Below are 22,530 nucleotides of genomic sequence, written 5' to 3' on the forward strand. Positions count from 1 at the left end.
TGGACAATGTGCAGGAATTACACCAATTACTCGGTTGTTACTTTCAATTAATAAAGGCTCCAAAGCCTATCACTATATCCTTTGTTCTTCAAATAGGACTGCAAGAGCACAGTTAAAGTGGCAAGAGGATTTTCAGTGTGGTCTTGACTGGAACTGTATTTTCCTAAAATCGTTTAAATCAACACAAGACACCAAATTGAGATGGTTCCAGTACAGGATACTCCATAGAATTTTAACTACCAATACATTTCTTTAAAAAGTTAAAATAAAAGATTCTGACTTATGTTCATTCTGTAATGAAGAAACGGAATCTATTTGTCACTTGTTATGGGAATGTGAATTTGTGCAAACCTTTTGGTCAAATATTTTTATGATGGTTAACAGAAGGTTGTGACCACATCCATGATCTCAATCTCACTATGGAACTGATAATTTTTGGCTGTTCGAAAAATGTTTTTACTAACTCTGTTTTTGACTTGTTCATATTATTTGGAAAATATTACTTGTACAAATGCAAGCTCAATTCTGTTTTACCAAATATTGCTCTTATGTCATGGCTTATTCAAAGACGACTGAATTAATTATATTATTAATATGTTTGATAATTAAAAATAATCTTGTACTTGTGTGAATGGTGAGTGAATGGATTGTCTTGTTTCGTAAAAATTCCACCTGTATCCCTTTACATTACTGTATATCTTCAGACTGAGCTGTCCCCTGGCTGCTTAGTTTTGACTGTAAGAGGGATTCAGAAATAAAATTTAAATTACCAACAAAAAAAAATTCTTGTAAACTGAAAGTAGCAAAAGGTCATGAGTTTGGTCTTGGGACACAGAAAACATGAGCCAGAGAGGGTGATGGTTATGAACATTTCATACAAGTTGGTGAAGGTCATATTTTCTTCTATTAGTTGGTGATGTCAATACACTGACATCAAAGTTGGTGATGATCATAAATGTGTCATACAAGTTGGTGATGCCACACAAGTTGGGATGTCATACACTGTCATACATGATTGTGATGTCATACACTGTCATACAAGATTGTGATGTCATTCAAGCTGGTGATGGTCATACACTGTCATACAAGATTGTGATGTCATACACTGTTTACAAGATTGGGGGCAGTGGGGTAGCCTAGTGGTTAAAGCGTTGGCTCATCACGCTGAAGACCCGGGTTCGAATCCCCACATGGGCACAATGTGTGAAGCCCATTTCTGGTGTCCCCCACCGTGATATTGCTGGAATATTGCTAAAGCGGCGTAAACCTCAGTCAGTCAGTCAGTATACAAGATTGTGATGTCATACACTGTCATACAAGTTGATGATGGTCATACACTGTCATACAATATTGTGATGTCATACACTGTCATACAAGATGGTGATGTCATACACTGTCATACATGATTGTGATGTCATACACTGTCATACAAGCTGATGATGGTCATACACTGTCATACAAGATGGTGATGTCATACACTGTCATACACTATTGTGATGTCATACACTGTCATACAATATGGTGATGGTCATATTGTCATGTCATACAAGATTGTGATGTCATACACTGTCATACAAGATGGTGATTGGTCATACACTGTCATACATTGTGATGTCATACACTGTCATACAAGTTGATGATGGTCATACACTGTCATACAAGATTGTGATGTCATACACTGTCATACAAGATTGTGATGTCATACACTGTCATACAAGATTGTGATGTCATACACTGTCATACAAGATTGTGATGTCATACACTGTCATACAAGATTCATATGTCATACAAGATTGTGATGTCATACACTGTCATACAAGATTGTGATGTCATACACTGTCATACAAGATTGTGATGTCATACACTGCCATACAAGATTGTGAGGTCATACACTGCCATACAAGCTGGTGATGGTCATACACTGTAATACAGGTTATTGATGGTGATACATGTTCTGAAGGAAAATATTAATGCCAAGACTGGCCTCGATGTGAAGTTTGAAACAACTGGTATCATCAATATTTCATATGATCCATAAATATATGTTGATGATATTAGTGAATTTATGTAAAAATGGGATTTAACATTGTGTTGAAGAAATAGTACTAATACATGGATGATGCATGTGTGTGTGTCTTTATGCAGGTTTTCTAGTCTTTGTCTACTGAGAGGCAATGGCCAAGCTGGACAGAGCATACAGGCAACTACTACAGGTACTACTCAAACATCAGGGACCTTATCCACAAAATGTTTGCAGCACTATATTATTTGTAAGCCTATGATAGGGTATATACATATAAAATACTACACGAGGTCTCATAACATACAAATTATCACGACAGCGAGTGTCCAGAAACCATAGGAAGGTCACAAGTTTCATAGGAAGATCATATGTTATGAGACCTCGTATCGTGGTGTATTTTATTTATTACCCACGTTTTACATGCTTTAAATTGACAAAATAGAGTATTTGTGTTATTTTTATGGTTTCAAACTGAAACTGGTTTCATAAAGAGGTTAGCGGAAGAATGTTCTTCTGTAGTACACTTTTTGCATGGCGTCACACTGTAATGACTTCACTACCTTTAATCCGACGCCACGATGCATGTCAGTTGTCATCGCCTCATTACAGCCTCCTACATTAAACTACTCCGTAGCACCTCGTTTCTTGGTTTGCAGTTGCTTCATTCGGCTAACATTACTGGTAGAATCATTGCATTTATGTTTTCGGACGCATATAATGTCTCAGTTAGACTCCCAATTAAACAGCGATAATGGTAGCGTTCGCAATGTTTACATTCCCACAATGCATTTAAGTTGTAGGCGAATGAATTCCGTGTTTATTGTGAATGAAAAAGTAGTTCCGTCACAACATGACCTAATTGAGAGGTCATTGGTTATCCAATCAAATTGTTAGAATCTCAGGTCAAGTCGTTACGACACAGGTCAACACGATACGACACTTGTGTGACGTCACGAGATTAGTATGCAACTACCCATACGTTGACCAATGGGTAATAAACATGTTTATTATCCATATGGTGAAACATAACCAGTGTCATACAGTACAACCAGAAATTATTGAGAATTTAAAGATTGTAATTTTGTTTATTTTTTTCACTCATTACTCACGTATTAAATGTGAATATTAGCAGAACATAACTCCAGATTCAAAGACAGGTGAACAGTTAGTATTTTGTCAAGTCACCATGGGCAGCAATGCAGGCTTCAATGCGGTCGGGGCATACTACTGATCAAAGAAGTTAGAAAGTCGTGGTCCATGCTGTCCCAATATCGGACCACCTCTTCTTTCATTTCAGCAATATTTGTCAGATTTTTCTTATTGACACTTTCCTTCATAAGTCCCCAAACATTTTCTATTGGATTTAGGTCAGGGCTATAGCTTGGCCAATCTAATAATGTCATATTTTGGGTCCGAAACCAGGCCTGTGAATGCTTTGAGCGATGTTTTGGGTTGTTGTCCTGCTGGAAAATCATCTTTCATCTGAGAAAATCACATTGTCCCAGTTAAAATTTATATGCTGTAAGCACCAGTTCAACCTTCGCTCCTTTTGTTCAGGTTTCATGATCGGTGATGGAATTCCTTGACTTTTCTTCCAACCCATTGCATGCAGCTCAGTTCTAATTGTCTCCTTACAGACAGCCACAGTTCCTCTATCAATCATATCCAGCCTTAAGTTTTCTAAACTCCTTCGTTTGTTTTAGAAACAAGAATACCAAGCTGCCTCCTGTCACTGACAGTCAATTTTCTTGGCCTACCTGCACTTCCCTGGTGCTCAATGCCATATCCATTTGCAATATTTTCAAAAACACGATAAACAGTGGACAAAGGGATGTCTGTTCTACTTGAAATCACTTTTAACTGATCTGATGTCCTTGTCATAATACTCTTAAATCAACTTCCTCTTCTCTAAATCATCCATACTGAGGATCACTGAAAATGTCGTCTGCTAGCAAGTAAACAAAGGGGGATAACTCTTCACAAACTAATGAAAAAGGATTAACGGAGTTGTCTTTCTTGAATGAAACCAAGCACTTGATAGCTTGTCAAGGTTGTTTATACTAGAAATCCAATTAAACATATTCCTAAAATTCTCAATATTTTCTGGTCATACTATATATAGTTATGAGTTTACTATTGGAAAATTTATCAGAAATATTTCTTCCTAATAACTTTTATACGAAGTAAATAATATCAAAGTTACAAAAACTATGCATTTATGGTATATATTTGAATATATTTAAATAAATTTGACCAAATTAGGATCAATGACCAAATTTGCTGGGGCATTTTGAACCTGGGGCAATTCGACTGGTACCCATGAGATATATGTTATCAAAATCAGCAAATTTCACATGAACTTGAAAATGTTTCGCTATAACGTTCGTTCTGGTTTGGAGCTCTAAATGCTGCAGTCTATCTGAACAAATTGCCGAATACAACGGCAAATCATGAAGTACATGTCACATTCATTGTTTTCCATTTTGTTCAATTACGCACGTCGGCATCAGACTCGCTAAATGTCAAAATAGTGTGTGTTGTGAAAGTTGTTCGGTATTCTCATTGGCTGACCTGATGTCATTCTAAGGTTATGACCTAGCACCATCACGATAACTATTTACATAAGCAAAAACTAGGGAAATATACATTGTCCTGACAAGTATTTTATAATTCACCAGTTTTCGGGGCATAACTTATCTGCATCGCTTATATTATCTCTGCTCGACCAGGCTGGGATCTTGTAGAGAGACTTCATACGTTATTAATGAGGACAAGGATCCTAATTTTTTTCAACACAATAATTCCAGTGTAATATTTTATAGCAGATAATTTCTATTTTCCCCCGTCTGAAGCATAAAAGCGACACCCTGCAGTCACCCATTTGACAAAAGGAACTGCAATCACATTTCAAAAAAATGTTTTCTTAGGGATTGGTCATTTATTTATAGGGTGGGTGGACTGTATCACATTTTTCCGTTTCACTTGATTCTTCTTTTTCATCTTCACGGGAATATTGTCAAGCAAGATGTAAAATCGGATCGATTATTGCGATTTTACAAACTTTTGTGAAACTTTAGTAATGGAAGGTGACTTAATTAATTTATAGAGCAAAAACTGTAATTAAAATTACACAATGCTAGGATATATTTCTTTGGGTTAAATAATAGTATTCTGTATTATATTTTACTGAGGACTCTGCGCCAGAATTCGTCCCGTTATTTTATTGTGCATGTTTGAACTTGATCACCAGGAAACGTGTGCACAGCTGATTGCTATTTCCGGCTCAGATACACATGGTAATCTTAATCCCTGCAAATAATACAATGCCCAGCAAAACAACTTAGAACTTAAAAGGTGAATAATCTTGTCTAGTGATGTTTAATTGCAAATTTGGCGTCTCTACTGACAAAGTCGATCTTCTGTTGTTTGTTCACGCTGATGATACGGTGTTGTTTTTCTTACCCCTGGAAAAAGTTTGACGTAAAAAGCGTAACCCATGGATAAGACGGCCCCCTTCTACAGACTGCTTTTTTTTTTTGGTCCTCAAAATTCGGGCTTATAGACACTCATATCACGGTATCTTTTTCCCCAAATATCACACACAAAAATGGCGCAAGTATTCTCCTTTAAGGTGGGAGGAAAACAAAGATGTATACCACTTTGTGATGCTGAAAAACAGCTGGAAACATACTTGACATGAACCACGAGTTCAACACCAAAATCACAGGATCCTGATGCATCAAGAGAACACAACTCCACAAACTGAGGTGCGTTAGATGATTGGGCCATCTGTAGACCCAAATTCATAGAAAAGTTAGGGCTTTCATCATGAATTGTCTTCAGTGCATAATACAAGGGATGTTTTGTTTTGAGTGTAATATTTTATAGCAGATAATTTCTATTTTCCCCCATCTGAAGCATAACGGCACCCTGCAGTCACCCATTTGACAAAGTTGAACTGCAATCACATTTCAAAAAAATGTTTTCTTAGGGATTGGTCATATATTTATAGGGTGGTGTGCTGGTTGGATCTGTATCACATTTTTCCGTTTCACTTGATTCTTCTTTTCATCTCTTCTTCGTGAATATTGTGAAACTTTAGTAACGGAAGGTGACTTTTAGGATAAGTTTTTCCCAAATATCAATAATAACAAAATTACGCTTAGTATTCTCCTTTAGGTGGAGGGATACCATAGAGAATTACTAATTAGTGTCTGTCAGATACCATTTATCTTACAACAAGTTGTAAGATAAATGGTATCTGACAGACACTAGTACAGTAATCTGTTTCAGTTTACACATATAAAATCTCACCACCATTTTTATGGTCGAATAGATTGAATCTCAAATTTCCATATTTTCTCATCATGCAGCCATAAGAATAATACACAACACAACGCTTATATGAATGAGTGACATCACTTGGCTTTCTAATCACTACTCATCGCCATGGTGACCCTCCACAAAAAAGTTTCTGTCACCTCTTCGCATCATCAAGGGAATAGTGATAATGAAAACTAGATAAGATCACAGAAAATTAATTAAACCCTCAAAATCGATTATGTTACCATGCAAATGTGGATGGTTTTAATTCTTGCAAGCGTAAAATATTTGAGTGTGTGACGTCATCGTTATCGCTTGGTGGTTGTCGTCATCGGAAGATTGTTTTGTACTTGTGTACCAGTTTACGTTCAATGTTCTCCCATCGACCGGAGCCAAAACTTTTGAGTGTGTGTAATTAGGTGCACCCAGTGTGCTTGAATGTGACATTGCTGAGGTTACGTTCACTATCAATGGGGGACTACATCCTGAAACTGCCACTCGGAATGTAATACGGAGTTGTCAGTATGAAATGTGAGTTGATTACATCCTGTAAGTTATCAAGACATAAACCCTTCATTACCATGCGTCGGAGGAATATCTTGAGCAATGACTTATGTGTAGATAAACCGTTTCTGTACATGTTCGATTGAATAGAAAAGACATGTACCGCCATTTGCACTCATGAAGCCTTGCAAAACGTACCATGTCGTACATTGTTTCAACGAGTGTGTTTTGGTTCTGATTGTCATGAGTGAATTTGATAACATTGGAATCACATAGTATCTCAGAGCTTCATTAGTGGGTCTTCATTATGTTTATCAGTGAAAAATGTCATCTTCATCAATGCATCAAAGAAACAACGGAAGGCAAATCGACCTCACAATGGACAGGCACTGGCGATTTTATCGCCAAAATTGTCAGGTACTTTTGCAAGACAACACATGACACTTGCCTCGCATCTCTCCAGTAAAAGTACCAATGTTGTACATTTTGAATATTCTCAAGGAATCCCGGCTTTATCTCTCAACGGTGATTTTCACATAATTGTTTACACAGGTATCACTGATTGTCTCGAGCCATTTTGAATTCAATGACTAGAAATCAAAAGTTTTAATAAAAGGAATTAGAAAATGAATAGATTCGTGTTATATTTATTCTACTTGTGACTCATTGTATAAATACCTGTTTATGTTGCAATCGCGAAAATAACAGGGAGGTGTAATGGGTGTTTTTTTGCACGAGTAACAGGTTTCTGTTCGATTAAAGCACGAGTAACTTATCAATGAATTTTAATCAGGAAAGTAGTCCGTCATAACCTGACCCTAGGTCATCACCATGGAGTAGCCAATCACGAGATTAGAAATCGATCTCACACATATTTGTGATACCAGTTTTCTCCCATGGGTTTCTCACCCACGGGTGTGTAAGAAAAAGATGTATACCACTTTGTGATGCTGAAAAACAACCAGAAACATGCTTGACATGAACCACAAGTTCAACACCAAAATCACAGTATCCTGATGCATCCAGAGAACACAACTCCACAAACTGAGGTGCGTTAGATGATTGGGCCATATGTAGACCCAAATTCATAGAAAAGTTAGGGCTTTTATCATGAATTGTCTTCAGTACATAATACAAGGGATGTTTTTGTTTTTGTTTGTTGTTTGATGCTGCACTCCAATATTCCAGCTATATAACAGTGGTCTGTAAATAATCGAGTCTGGACCAGACTATCTAGTGATATCGTAAGCCTCGACATTCGCAATTAGGTTAAGTTGACAGACCTCAACCAAGTCAGCGAGTCTGACCACCCGATCCAATTAGTTGCATCTTACAACAAGCATGGGTTGCTGAAGACCAATTCTAACCTGGATGTTCACAGGATCTCTCCAGAGCTAATCCCTACTGTAGGGATTAAATAGTAAATAGTGTTAAAAGTACAGTAAGAGCTTACTTGTAACACCCTTGCCCCAAATCCCCAGAACTGACCTTCACAACTCAAGCACATTTATCAACAGGCAAATTTTATTACTTAAAACATATATGTGGTTTCAAAATTTTTAAATCTTAATTGGACAATTGATTGTGTCCAAGCTGGATCTAAAACTAACAACATCCATTGGACAATAGATTCTGTTGAAATTAAATCTGAAACTCACAACACCCTTTGACTACAGATTGTGTTGAAGTTGAATCTGAAACTCACAACACCCTTTATACTACAGATTGTGTTGAAGTTGAATCTGAAACTCACAACACCCTTTTATACACAGATTGTGTTGAAGTTGAATCTGAAACTCACAACACCCTTTGGACTACAGATTGTGTTGAAGTTGAATCTGAAACTCACAACACCCTTTATACTACAGATTGTGTTGAAGTTGAATCTGAAACTCACAACACCCTTTATACTACAGATTGTGTTGAAGTTGAATCTGAAACTCACAACACCCTTTATACTACAGATTGTGTTGAAGTTGAATCTGAAACTCACAACACCCTTTTGACTACAGATTGTGTTGAAGTTGAATCTGAAACTCACAACACCCTTTATACTACAGATTGTGTTGAAGTTGAATCTGAAACTCACAACACCCTTTATAGAAACTCACAACACCCTTTGGACTACAGATTGTGTTGAAGTTGAATCTGAAACTCACAACACCCTTTGGACTACAGATTGTGTTGAAGTTGAATCTGAAACTCACAACACCTTTTATACTACAGATTGTCACAACACCCTTGAAGTTGAATCTGAAACTCACAACACCCTTTATACTACAGATTGTGTTGAAGTTGAATCTGAAACTCACAACACCCTTTATACTACAGATTGTGTTGAAGTTGAATCTGAAACTCACAACACCCTTTATACTACAGATTGTGTTGAAGTTGAATCTGAAACTCACAACACCCTTTATACTACAGATTGTGTTGAAGTTGAAATCTGAAACTCTGAAACTCACAACCCTTTATACTACAGATTGTGTTGAAGTTGAATCTGAAACTCACAACACCCTTTATACCTTTATACTACAGATTGTGTTGAAGTTGAATCTGAAACTCACAACACCCTTTATACTACAGATTGTGTTGAAGTTGAATCTGAAACTCACAACACCCTTTATACTACAGATTGTGTTTATACTACAGAGTTGAAGTTGAATCTGAAACTCACAACACCCTTTATACTACAGATTGTGTTGAAGTTGAATCTGAAACTCACAACACCCTTTATACTACAGATTGTGTTGAAGTTGAATCTGAAACTCACAACACCCTTTATACTACAGATTGTGTTTTGAATCTGAAACTCACAACACAGATACAGATTGTGTTGAAGTTGAATCTGAAACTCACAACACCCTTTATACTACAGATTGTGTTGAAGTTGAATCTGAAACTCACAACACCCTTTATACTACAGATTGTGTTGAAGTTGAATCTGAAACTCACAACACCCTTTATACTACAGATTGTGTTGAAGTTTAATCTGAAACTCACAACACCCTTTATACTACAGATTGTGTTGAAGTTGAATCTGAAACTCACAACACCCCTTTATGACTACAGATTGTGTTGAAGTTGAATCTGAAAGTCACAACACCCCACTTTATACTACAGATTGCACTGATTGTGTTGAAGTTTAATCTGAAACTCACAACACCCTTTATACTACAGATTGAAGTTGAATCTGAAACTCACAACACCTGACAGATTGTGTTGAAGTTGAATCTGAAACTCACAACAACCCTTTACTACAGATTACAAATTGTGTTGAAGTTGAATCTGAAAGTCACAACACCCGCTATACCTTTATACTGTGTTGAAGTTGAATCTGAAAGTCACAACACCTTCTTTATACTAACAGATTGTGTTGAAGTTGAATCTGAAACTCACAACACCACAATTATACCCTGGTCTACAGATTGTGTTGAGGTTGATTGTGCCCTTTGTCTACAGATTGTGTTGAATCTGAAACTCACAACACCCTTTGACTACAGATTGTGTTGAAGTTGAATCTGAAACTCACAACACCCTTTATACTACAGATTGTGTTGAAGTTGAATCTGAAACTCACAACACCCTTTATACTACAGATTGTGTTGAAGTTGAATCTGAAACTCACAACACCCAAGAATAAATAGGTTTGGGAAATGAATAAGTTTCAGGTTTTGTTTGTTCTACTGAACTACAGATTGTGTTGAAGTTGAATCTGAAAGTCACAACACCCTTTGACTACAGATTGTGTTGAAGTTGAATCTGAAACTCACAACACCCTGTTATACTATCAGATTGTGTTGAAGTTGAATCTGAAACTCACAACACCAGAATTGCTTTAAAATATATGGAAATATTTGGGTCAAACAAGTCAAAGCAACCGAATTCCGCTTTAAATAAGCGGTAATATTGGCTTTCTTGTTGGTGCTAACCTTAACAAATGCACTATTAAAGGCTGTTGATGGACCAAACCGAACACTGACATAGTTTGACATGTTGCAGGCTATGGTCTTGTCAAAGGCCAAGGTCGAATATCGTCACTTTCTGTTGTGATGTCACTTGATTGTTCGATGACGATCGTAATTGCATTCGGGCAGTCAACCCGTCAGAAGTTGATTTGGGTAAACTTACAGTCAAATTCCTTCATTGTTTCCTTTTCCTTTCAACACAAATTCCATGTATTTTAGCGTTAATAATAACAGTAATGCTATTTGTGAGGGCATTATCATTTGCAGAAGCCCTCGGTCTTTTTCAACTGCCCTCCTTCGTCGGGCAGTTAATGGAAGAACTCGGGCTTCTGCAAATGATAATGCCCTCAAAAATAGCATTACCCTTATATCAGTGAAGATTTCGAGAGACTGAGTTTGTGTTTGGACATTTATCAGTATAGTAGAGGATACATGGGATACTGAAAAGGTTGTAGAATAATATAATAATAAAATAATATACAAAATTTGTATAGGGCCCTATATGATGTAGGCAATAAAACTCTCAAAGGCGTTTAAATGCTGCAGAGTGACAGTGTAAAAGAGCAACAGTGTCCCTGACCTGCTGTCAACTAGGCTTAGTCCTGGCAATGACCACATGGTAGTATTTTGGTCATGGCAGGGATTTATATTGAACACAAAAGAAGTTTCTCTGGATGGTAACATGAGACTTCCTTCTCTGTGTTGTAGCCTGGGGCCTGTTTCACTACGACTGTCGTAAGTCTATGTTAAAGTATGGGAGTTACGATCACCTTAGTGCTACAACAGTCGTAAGTCTATGTTAAAGTATGGGAGTTACGATCACCTTAGTGCTACAACAGTCGTAAGTCACCTTAGTGCTACAACAGTCGTAAGTCTATGTTAAAGTATGGGAGTTACGATCACCTTAGTGCTACAACAGTCGTAAGTCTATGTTAAAGTATGGGAGTTACGATCACCTTAGTGCTACGACTGTCGTAAGTCTATGTTAAAGTATGGGAGTTACGATCATCTTAGTGCTATGACTGTCGTAAGTCTATGTTAAAGTATGGGAGTTACGATCACCTTAGTGCTACAACTGTCGTAAGTCTATGTTAAAGTATGGGTGTTACAATCACCTTAGCGCTACGATTGCTTTGTGAAATGGGGACCAGGAATTTGTATTGTGCTGAGCCTCACTGTCATCCACAATCTGTCTCTTTCATCCACATTGTGTGTCATACAAATAACACCCTGACTGTCCTGTGTCAGCCCGAGTGAGTGAGTGAGTGAGTGAGTGAGTGAGTGAGTGAGTGAGTGAGTGAGTGAGTGAGTGAGTGGTGAGTGAGTGAGTGAGTGAGTGAGTGAGTGAGTGAGTGAGTGAGTGAGTGAGTGAGTGAGTGAGTGTGATTTCACGCTGCTTTTGCAATACTATAACAATATCACAGTGGGGACACCAGAAATGGGCTTCACACATTGTACGCATGTGGGGAATTGAACCTGGGTCTTCAGTGTGATGAGCGAACGCTTTAACCACTAGGCTACCCAACCGCACTTCGGGTTGTTTGAAGCCTGGTACTGACTCACTAATTGTTGCCTTCTCTCATTAGTGAAGCTTGGTAACACTTTGTAACACTGTCCCCATGATTTCTAATGTTTGCTTGTTTCCTTGTCCATTTATGCTGCACTTGGCAATATTCCAGTTATAGGATGGAGAAATGGAAGTAACCAGACCACTGCATCTCTTATTTCGCTCATATGACGACGTGCATGAGAGTGTATGTGTATGTGCGGCTGCTTGTACTAGCCCAGACTTAAGCTGGTTTTATAGTGCTAGCGTACTGAGATACCATGCTGCAGTTAAGCATGAATACCCCACTCAGACACATTATACTGACTCCAAGCCGACCAGTCCTTGTTGTACCCATTAATGCCGAACGCCACACAGGGACCAACAAGTACCATATTTTAACGTCTTTTGGTATGACGCGGCCGGGGATCGAACCCGCGACCTTCCGCTCTCCGGGCGGACGCTCTAACCACTACACCACGGAGGCGGTCTCTGACAAGGATGCCTGCCAGGTCCAACCTTAGTTAGCTCCTGGCTACCGGGGATCTGGGTCCCGTTCCTCAGAGTGATCGCAGCGCTACGACAGTTGTAAGTCTATGTTAAAGTATGGGAGTTACGATCACCTTAGCGCTACGATCGCTTTCAGGAACAGGGGCCCTGGCCTTATACAGGATAGAAACAAATTTAGAACGCGTTTGGATAGAAAACCTGAACTCTTTATTGATGAAACAAGACTACAAAGCTATGACAATAATATGAAGACATATCTCCTGAAGCAGTGAAAGCAACAATATAAAAAAGTAGGAGTTTTTTCAAAATTTAACTCTGATCATACAAACACATGTCCCTTCCACACTGCACTACAGCAGTGGAAGGGCTCATACACAGAATACAGAAAAGTCAGCTTACAGATACTGTAGTATATGAATGTTCCCCAGATACCTCCAGTTCCCCAGAACTGCCATCTTGCTGATATTTAAAACAGGAATTTAACCCATATATTCTGCTACTATTCTTTATACAGAACTGCCATCTTACTGATATTTAAAAAAGGAATTTAACCCATATATTCTGCTACTATTCTTTATACAGAACTGCCATCTTGCTGATATTTAAAACAGGAATTTAACCCATATATTCTGCTACTATTCTTTATAAAGAACTGCCATCTTGCTGATATTTAAAACAGGAATTTAACCCATATATTCTGCTACTATTCTTTATACAGAACTGCAATCTTGCTGATATTTAAAACAGGAATTTAACCCATATATTCTGCTACTATTCTTTGTACAGAAATGCCATCTTGCTTATATTTGAAAACAGAAATTTACACCTGGTACCTATCTCTGAACAAAAATGTAAGCCTACATATTTTTAGAAGAGAAATTTACCCTATGTACCTTTCTCTGTCAAGAAATGCCATCTTGCCGATGTTTAAAACAGAAATTTACTGCAGGTACCTTTCTCTGTCTAGAAATGCCATCTTGCTGATATTTTAACACAGAAAACCACCTCAGATATTTTCTGTATACTGACTGACTGACTGAGTTTGGTTTTACACCACTTTTAGCAATATTCCAGCAACATCACGGCGGGGGACACCAGCAATGGGCTTCACACATTGTACCCATGTGGGGATTCGAACCCGGGTCTTCGGCGTGACGAGCCAACGCTTTAACCACTTGACTACCCCACTGCCCCATTTTCTGTATACATAAATGTCACCTTGCACAATTTGTAACACAGACATGTTTAAACCCAGCAACCTCCCTCACCTCGCAGCACAATTGTAAGACACGGGTTACAATAACAGTTACTCTGACATCACTGACCAGGTATATAATTTACTTTTCAAACAAGCAACAAGTCTGATGTTTAAATGAGGAGGAGCGTCAACTGGAGTTAGGATAAAACCCCTCACAATATGATAAAACACAATGAAACACAACACTGGTAAACCAGTGAGAGATCAGGAAAGGCATCTTCAGCTTGGCACAAGCAACCAGTTGGTGACTTCTGATAACATTTTCTGTCTCACAATAGACTGCAATAGTTATACACACTACCGTGACACTATTGCAACAGTTATACACACTACTGTGACACTATTGCAATAGTTATACACACTACTGTGAAAACTATTGCAACAGTTATACACACTACTGTGACACTATTGCAACAGTTATACACACTACTGTGGCACTATTGCAACAGTTATACACACTACTGTGACACTATTGCAATAGTTATACACACTACTGTGACACTATTGCAACAGTTATACACACTACTGTGACACTATTGCAACAGTTATACACACTACTGTGACACTATTGCAATAGTTATACACACTACTGTGACACTATTGCAACAGTTATACACACCACTGTGACACTATTGCAACAGTTATACACACTACTGTGACACTATTGCAATGACACTATTGCAACAGTTATACACACTACTGTGACACTATTGCAACAGTTATACACACTACTGTGACACTATTGCAATAGTTATACACACTACTGTGACACTATTGCAACAGTTATACACACTACTGTGACACTATTGCAATAGTTACACACACCACAGTATACACTACTGTGACACTATTGCAATAGTTATACACTACTGTGACACTATTGCAATAGTTATACACACTACTGTGACACTATTGCAATAGTTTATTGCAATGGTTACGACTGACTGAGTACACACTTGACACTATTGCAACAGTTATACACACTACTGTGACACTATTGCAGCAGTTATACACACTACTGTGACACTATTGCAATGAGTTATACACACTACTGTGACACTATTGCAATAGTTAAACACACTACTGCAATAGTTATTCACACTACTGTGACACTATTGCAAGTTATACACACTACTGTGACACTATTGCAATAGTTATGCACATAACTATGACACTATTGCAACAGTTATACACACCACTGTGACACTATTGCAACAGTTATACACACTACTGTGACACTATTGCAACAGTTATACACACCACTGTGACACTATTGCAATAGTTATACACACCACTGTGACACTATTGCAATAGTTATACACACTACTGTGACACTATTGCAACAGTTATACACACCACTGTGACACTATTGCAACAGTTATACACACTACTGTGACACTATTGCAACAGTTATACACACTACTGTGACACTATTGCAATAGTTATACACACTACTGTGACACTATTGCAACAGTTATACACACCACTGTGACACTATTGCAACAGTTATACACACTACTGTGACACTACTGCAATAGTTATACACACTACTGTGACACTATTGCAACAGTAATAGTTATACAGTTATACACACTTATGTGACACTATTGCAATAGTTATACACACTACTGTGACACTATTGCAAGTTATACACACTACTGTGACACTATTGCAATAGTTATACACACCACTGTGACACTATTGCAACAGTTATACACACCACTGTGACACCATTGCAAGAGTTATACACACTACTGTGACACTATTGCAATAGTTATACACACCACTGTGACACTATTGCAACAGTTATACACACTACTGTGACACTATTGCAACAGTTATACACACTACTGTGACACTATTGCAATAGTTATGCACACTACTATGACACTATTGCAATAGTTATACACACCACTGTGACACTATTGCAACAGTTATACAACCACTGTGACACTATTGCAACAGTTATACACACCACTGTGACACTATTGCAATAGTTATACACACTACTGTGACACTATTGCAATAGTTATACACACTACTGTGACACTATTGCAACAGTTATACACACTACTGTGACACTATTGCAATAGTTATACACACCACTGTGACACTATTGCAACAGTTACACACAACTGTGAGGTAACTAGGAAAGTTGAACACACTACTGCGATACTGTTGCAATAATGAAGAACCCAACTGCAAGCTATTACAACTAATATAGACTCTACAGCAACACTATTTCAGTAAACATTGCTGCAGTACTATTCCAATATTTCAGTACCATTGTGACAGTAAGACCTGTACATTCTTGTATATTTGACATGTCCTAGAGGCATTTAGAACCTATGAACATATTCTAAATGGATACTTATGCCTAATTTGCAGGATGAAAGCAAAATTAACAAATAAAATTATTTTTTATCTTATAAAATCACTTGATACTATCAATATTCTTGACATCAGACCTTGATCAGTTTAGATATATTATCACTTCAGACATTTGTTGCACTTCTAGTCCACTGTTATAACTCCACTTGAGCAACTTTATGCTCTAGATGACTTGAGTGAGTGAGTGAATATGGTTTTACACTGCTTTAGGCAATCTTCCAGCAATATCATGGCAGGGGTATACCAGAAACAAATCTTTATCCGCTTTTCCCCATGTGGGGAATTGAACCCTGTTGTTTGGCATCACAAGTGAATTCTATAACAACTGGGCCATCTGCCAAGTATAACTCAAGTTTAAAGAGATAATATAAACACAGGTTGTGTTTTGAACAAGGCAGCTCTACACAGCTCAAGGTACGCCAGTCCCCTGTTGGTCTGTCGAGCCAAAACGGCTCAATGTATGCCAGACGCCTCCCGTTTCTGTTGAGCCAAAACGGCTTAACGTATGCCCGACGCCTCCTGTTTCTGCCGAGCCAATACAGTACATGAGGTCTTATGATGCAACAGACCAGGTCTGTACTTGTACTTCTTCCCACAGACACAAACATACGAGGCATTTTTGTGCACAGCAGTATTGTGGACAGACAAAGTCGAAGAGCTTGCGAACATTTTCCCACACAGCCGACACATCAGTCCTGACAAAGAGCGTGTGGCTTCGGGAATCGGATATTGAGGTGAGTCAAGGCCAGGTAAGGTTCTCGGTAGTCTGACGGAAGTGCTGGGGCGGCCAAGTATGTTTCGCGGTGTTTCCATACAAGCTGAAGTCTGAGGCCATTGACTGACTCAACCCCATTGACCTGGAACCTGCAAGGACAAAAAGTCGGAGCTAGTCTTTGGGCACAAAATAGGCCTCTGAATCTCATTGAACATGTTCTTGAATCTGTCAGTGTAGCACCGCAGTTACTGTATTAATGTGCATGCCATGGCCCCGTTTGACACAGCTAACCGTAGCACTACGACTGTCGTAAGTCAATGTTACAGTATAGGAGTTACGACAGTCGTAGCGCTACGATAGCTTTGTGAAATGGGGCCCAGGTTAAAAGAAAGGTAAATCTGTGAACACGTATTAATCCTGGAATTGCCATGAAGGGGGTGAGTGAGTTAGCGACAGTATTCCACATATATCGCAGTTAATCTGATAGGAAAATGTTACGTGATGTTTTTTTTTAAACAATGAAATGTATGGAGCACACATAGTAACAATATTGTACCAACAATCAATTCTAAAAATATTTTTAAAAAGTATTTACCGACAACCATGTAGATGACACCTGCAGGTGCTGATTTACTTCAAGTCAGCTTGTTGTTTAGTCAGTGTAATGTCATCCCCGATAATCTCCAGGCAATACGTTACGATCACTCTCCACTATACCCTGGATGCATCCACGGCTTGGGGCGATGATTTTATTACCTCCCTTTTCTGTCTTTTTATCCAGTCAGGTGCCTACGCTGGGAAGTTGAGCGTACCAATCACCACTCACTTTCGCGTCTTAAATTATCTAACCATTTAAACTTGGCAACACAATTGATGCAGAGGTACTCTGAAAGAAGTAGAAGGAGTTCTTTCATATATTCTTTTTAAAGTTTCAGATCTGTGAATTTGTCTTTATTATTTCCCCCAAAATCTGAGTGGCACTGCGAACAAACCTTTGCAACTGCGACCGCAATCTTTGTTGACACTGGCAAGCTCGGTTGTAATGGCGGCTTGGCTGATTGGCTACTGTGAGAATGCGGAGCCAGCCAAGGGAGGTAACAAAATCATCGCCCCAAGCCGTGGATGCATCCAGGGTATAGTGGAGAGTGATCGTAACGTATACCCTGGAGATTATCGAGGATGGTGGAATGTGTGACAAACAGAAACAAAACCATATCATCTACAAATTCAAAAAATATTTTCAAAAAGTATTTACCGACAACTATGTGGATGATGCCTGCTTCACAGGGCATGTCCGCCCATGATAAAGTAACCCTGATCTGTACTTATACTGTTTCCCACACACACAAACATAGCACTGGTTGTCGTGCACGGAGGCCTTGTGGACGGTCATTGCTCGCTTGGTCGTGAATGTTTTTTCACAGTATGGACATCGGACATTAGGGAAGGAGCTCCCTGATAATGAAGAGCTGAATGCTGGAGAGCGTATCTGACTAATATGTGGGAGTTTCTGTAGGAACGAACGGCCAAAAATGTGTCCTCCTTGTTGGGCAGAATAGTCAACTTGAAACTGACTGAAACTCACTGAACTTCCATCATCTGAAAGATACAAAAAGTTCAATCTTGTTTCAGTCAGTCAGATGGGAGGGTCATAATGATAAAACAAGCTGTCTGTATAGGGTGTTATGTTAACAGTTGTAAGGATAACAGTTCCTGCTGTTCAAATAGTGATAAAGAAATATCTTGGAGACAAGGAGTGAGTGAGTTGGCTCCAAGGTCACTTAAAGAATTATTCTTTAAAATCCTACCATGATAAATTCATCCAACAAACAGGATCAGGTGGTCCACCTTGCTAATTTTTACATGTCATTGTATCCAACTCGTGTAGATCGACACTCATGATGTCAGTCATGAATTGTCTGGTGCAGACTTAATTACTAACAAACCGCCATCCCATAGATGGAATATTGTTGAATGTGGCGTTCAACAAGAAACAAGCAGATAAACTTATCAGGATAGAAATACTGTACATCGATGGGCTTATCCTTCAGTATAGTCTTAGATTGAGGCTGCTACACTCACTCACAGAGAGTCCCATGGTAAACCCTGACAGACTAATCGCATGTCTAACCTAAAGAACCATCTGCCCCGGAGACATCCTAACTTTCTCCCAGTCCATTCTTGTAAGCACATGACCTATGGTGCCGGACCAGACCAGGTCGGTACTTGTACTTCTTCCCACAGACACAGACATATGACACATTGTCATGGACAGCGGCCTTGTGGTCCATCAGGGGACCCATCCCTGAGAAGGTCTTTCCACATATTGGGCAGGGGATCTTATTGTTGTCCGGGATACCCCCAGGATAGCATCCAAACACCTGGACAGATTCCATCTCGGGACTGATGAACATTGCCCCTGCTTTGCTGGCAAGGCTTGAGTAGGCTTGAGCTCCAGCTGTGATAATGTTCCTCTCTGTTTTAAACAGTGCCAGAGACTGACTGAAACCTGGTGAACCTCCTCCATCTGAAAGCAACAAAAAGTCCAAGGTTCAGTCAGTCTCAGGTGTCTGGTGCTATGGCGGTCTTCATCAAGAAGCAGAGCGTTGTGGGGACAGCAAGGAAGCTCAGTGAATAGCACAGCAATAGATACAGCAACATTACAAGAGGTGACAGCAGATAAATCTTGGAACTTAGGCCATACTGTAAAGCTGAAGGACATGAAATTGTTCATTTTGATTGATCAATCAGAGGTTTCAAATCACAATTACAACCTCACTTTAAAACAGAAATAGTTACAGCGACATAAAGCTGATTCTGAAGGACATGAAATTGTCCATTTTGATTGATCAATCCTAGGTTTCAAATCACAATTACGTCAACCTAAAACAGTTGATTGAAAGTAAAGTTGACACAAAAAACTTAATTAGTACAGACCAATTTTATTTTTTGTTTTACGGATTTTTGTCCTCAGAAAACCTAAAAAGGAGAAGAAAAAAATATAAAAAATCAACAAAGTAATATTCCTTTTAAATGCTAAAAGTATTTTACTTTTGGCAATTTATTAAGTGTATATGGGGGAAAAAAAATAAATCTAAAAATGTTTTTCATAAGTTTACATTTTTTGTCATTAAGAACATTAGGATTGTATTTTTTAAGTGAGGAAATTTTTTTTTTCTTACTCTTGAAAAAATATGACAGGTGAATCCGTAAAACAAGAAATAAAATTGGTCTGGCCTTATGTCAAAATGCAATTCCTAGTGCTGAAACTATTTGATAAGTTTTAACTACTTGATAACAGTGCAAAAATATGTTATGAAATTTTTGCAAAATGCAATCATGGAAATTGTGATCCATGAATTTACAAGCTGTCAAATTGTCAGTACAAGATCTTGTCTTAGTAAACTTCCTCAAGTAAATGCTGGAGTTTCAGGTGCTTTCTCACCAAAGATATCCCACTCAGCTGATCATGAGACCAGGTCAAGATTACTGGTGCTAACAGTTAATGTCTTCACCTTACTGTCTACAAAGAGCAAGCCTGTCTACTAGTCTCACTTTACTTTACAACTCGGTGAGTTTTCTGGATTTATGATGAAACTTGTTGGTCCCTGTATTAATGGGTACAACAGGACTGTCAGGTATGTTGGGGAATAATTAATCTTATATCTTTTTTACACACACGCATTCATATACAATTCCCCAAGAACATATAGACAGAAAAAAATGTGAGCTCAAAATACCATGATTAAGTCAGCAGGTGATTGAATAAAGCATAGCTTGGAAAAAGTTCTCAGTGTTATATTCAACTGCAAAGGTAGATCCTCCCAGAAATGCTGACTATCTACCCTGAAAGTACAACAATATACTGACTTTTGATCCAAATATCTTGGTCAGTGGAAGGCATATTGGCTAATAATGGCAGTTTGTATTGGCAGTTGGTGTAGCTTACCATAGTTATATTACAAGCTGCATATTCAGTTACACACTCAATCATTCTCGCTCGCTAGTTAGATAGCACCAGTTCACAACATGGCTGAACAGTGTAGCAAGTTTTATTCAGAAATATTAATGATTTCAGAGTTCTGGTCTGCAAACAAGCACAAGTTCAATTTTCAGTGAAGTCCAACTTATCATGAAAATATAATATCCCAAATCGTCAAAGGCACCAGTTCACCACTTCATTGTTTTGTACAGCAAATCTCACCAGTTTACGAGTTCCCTTCTTGAAATGGGTGAGTTAACATTTAACGTCACATGGGCAATGTTTCAGCCATATCGCGGCAATTCTCGAAATAGAAAACAGATTGAAGACAGACGTGCTGATCGTATTCAACAATGAACATAATAAATGATATATACTTATAGCACCACAAGAAGACATGCAAACACATCCTTATATATTCTATAACTGGATGATGTACAGTAACGTAGAGACTACAGAAACCTTTCTGATTCCAAACCGTATAAATGTAGACAAATGGAAGGCTATTTCCTTGTCAACCAATCGTATTCCAAATGAGTAAATTGATGCTCATGTTGTTGATCACTGGATTGTCTGGCCCTGGCTAGATTATTTACAGACTGTCGCAATCTTAGGCAAGTGAATTTGTTTATGAATTGCCTCTGTTCACCAGCAGTGAATGGGTACCCGGTGGGACAAATCATAAGACCTTTTAGTGCCTCACAGGCAGCTTGTGTTATTCCTGGGTAATAATGTGTTAGCACTTTGAGCATGCACAAGTGTGTGGAAACACTCATAAATGGCCATTATCATTATACAGCTGGAATATTGCTGAGTGCAGCAACACAAACCAAGGCTCACGATCAATGCAAATCTGGGATACTTGACAATCTGACAGAACTGGCCCACCAATCTCATGCCTGTCACTTTGTCAAATTACAACTGTACTTCTTGTGCCTCTGTAGACTGTTCTGATAGCCAAATGTCTTCCCACATTCACAGGTATACGACACATTATCATGCACAGAGGCTTTGTGAACTCGAACAGACTGCATCTCAAAGAAGCTCTTTTCACAAAATGGACATTTGTAGCGGCGTCGGAACGGCAAGGTGCCTTGATCAATCGAATCTCCCGGGGTACTTGTGTGGACAGTCTTAGGCATCTGACCAGAAGGAACCTGAGTGGGTGGGTCTCCAAATCTGGATTCTCTAAGATGCCGATTCAGATTCCATTCCAAATCAACAGAAACATGACCACCAGCCCGACTGATAATGGTCTGTGGTTCTTCATCTGAAATAACAAGAAGATCTCATCGAGTCTTTGCAAAGTT

At 38.6% G+C, this 22,530-nt stretch overlaps 1 protein-coding gene and 1 long non-coding RNA gene across 8 annotated transcripts in view; both read right to left on the reverse strand.

Annotated features, from left to right (window-relative positions):
• The window catches only part of LOC124274991 (zinc finger protein 57-like), a 114,792-nt gene that overhangs the window by 12,076 nt on the left and 80,186 nt on the right, over nt 1–22,530 (reverse strand). The window contains exons 3-5 of one of the 7 annotated variants that reach the window (XR_006898134.1): nt 19,370–19,765; nt 18,494–18,837; nt 15,965–17,387 (exon numbers count right to left, since the gene is read on the reverse strand). The exons of 2 other annotated variants lie outside the window; for them this stretch is intronic. Coding sequence is in view for 3 of the 5 variants with exons in the window: in XM_046710407.1 (XP_046566363.1) it covers nt 19,398–19,765 (368 nt within the window). In the remaining 2 variants the exon portion in view is untranslated. Of the gene's footprint in view, nt 1–15,944; nt 17,388–18,493; nt 18,838–19,143; nt 19,766–21,930; nt 22,491–22,530 lie in introns of those variants that run through there. 4 more of the 7 variants (XM_046710407.1, XR_006898149.1, XM_046710406.1 and 1 more) reach the window with 4 other exon arrangements.
• LOC124274997 lies at nt 8,964–9,713 on the reverse strand. Its single transcript, XR_006898158.1, has 3 exons — nt 9,376–9,713; nt 9,120–9,264; nt 8,964–9,062 (listed from the first exon to the last, which is right to left on the reverse strand). It is a non-coding gene; the product is annotated as an uncharacterized LOC124274997 (long non-coding RNA).

The sequence above is a fragment of the Haliotis rubra genome, unplaced genomic scaffold (genome assembly GCF_003918875.1).
Source record: "Haliotis rubra isolate DU_JTF1 unplaced genomic scaffold, ASM391887v1 Scf197, whole genome shotgun sequence".
In the NCBI taxonomy this organism is placed as follows: domain Eukaryota; kingdom Metazoa; phylum Mollusca; class Gastropoda; order Lepetellida; family Haliotidae; genus Haliotis; species Haliotis rubra.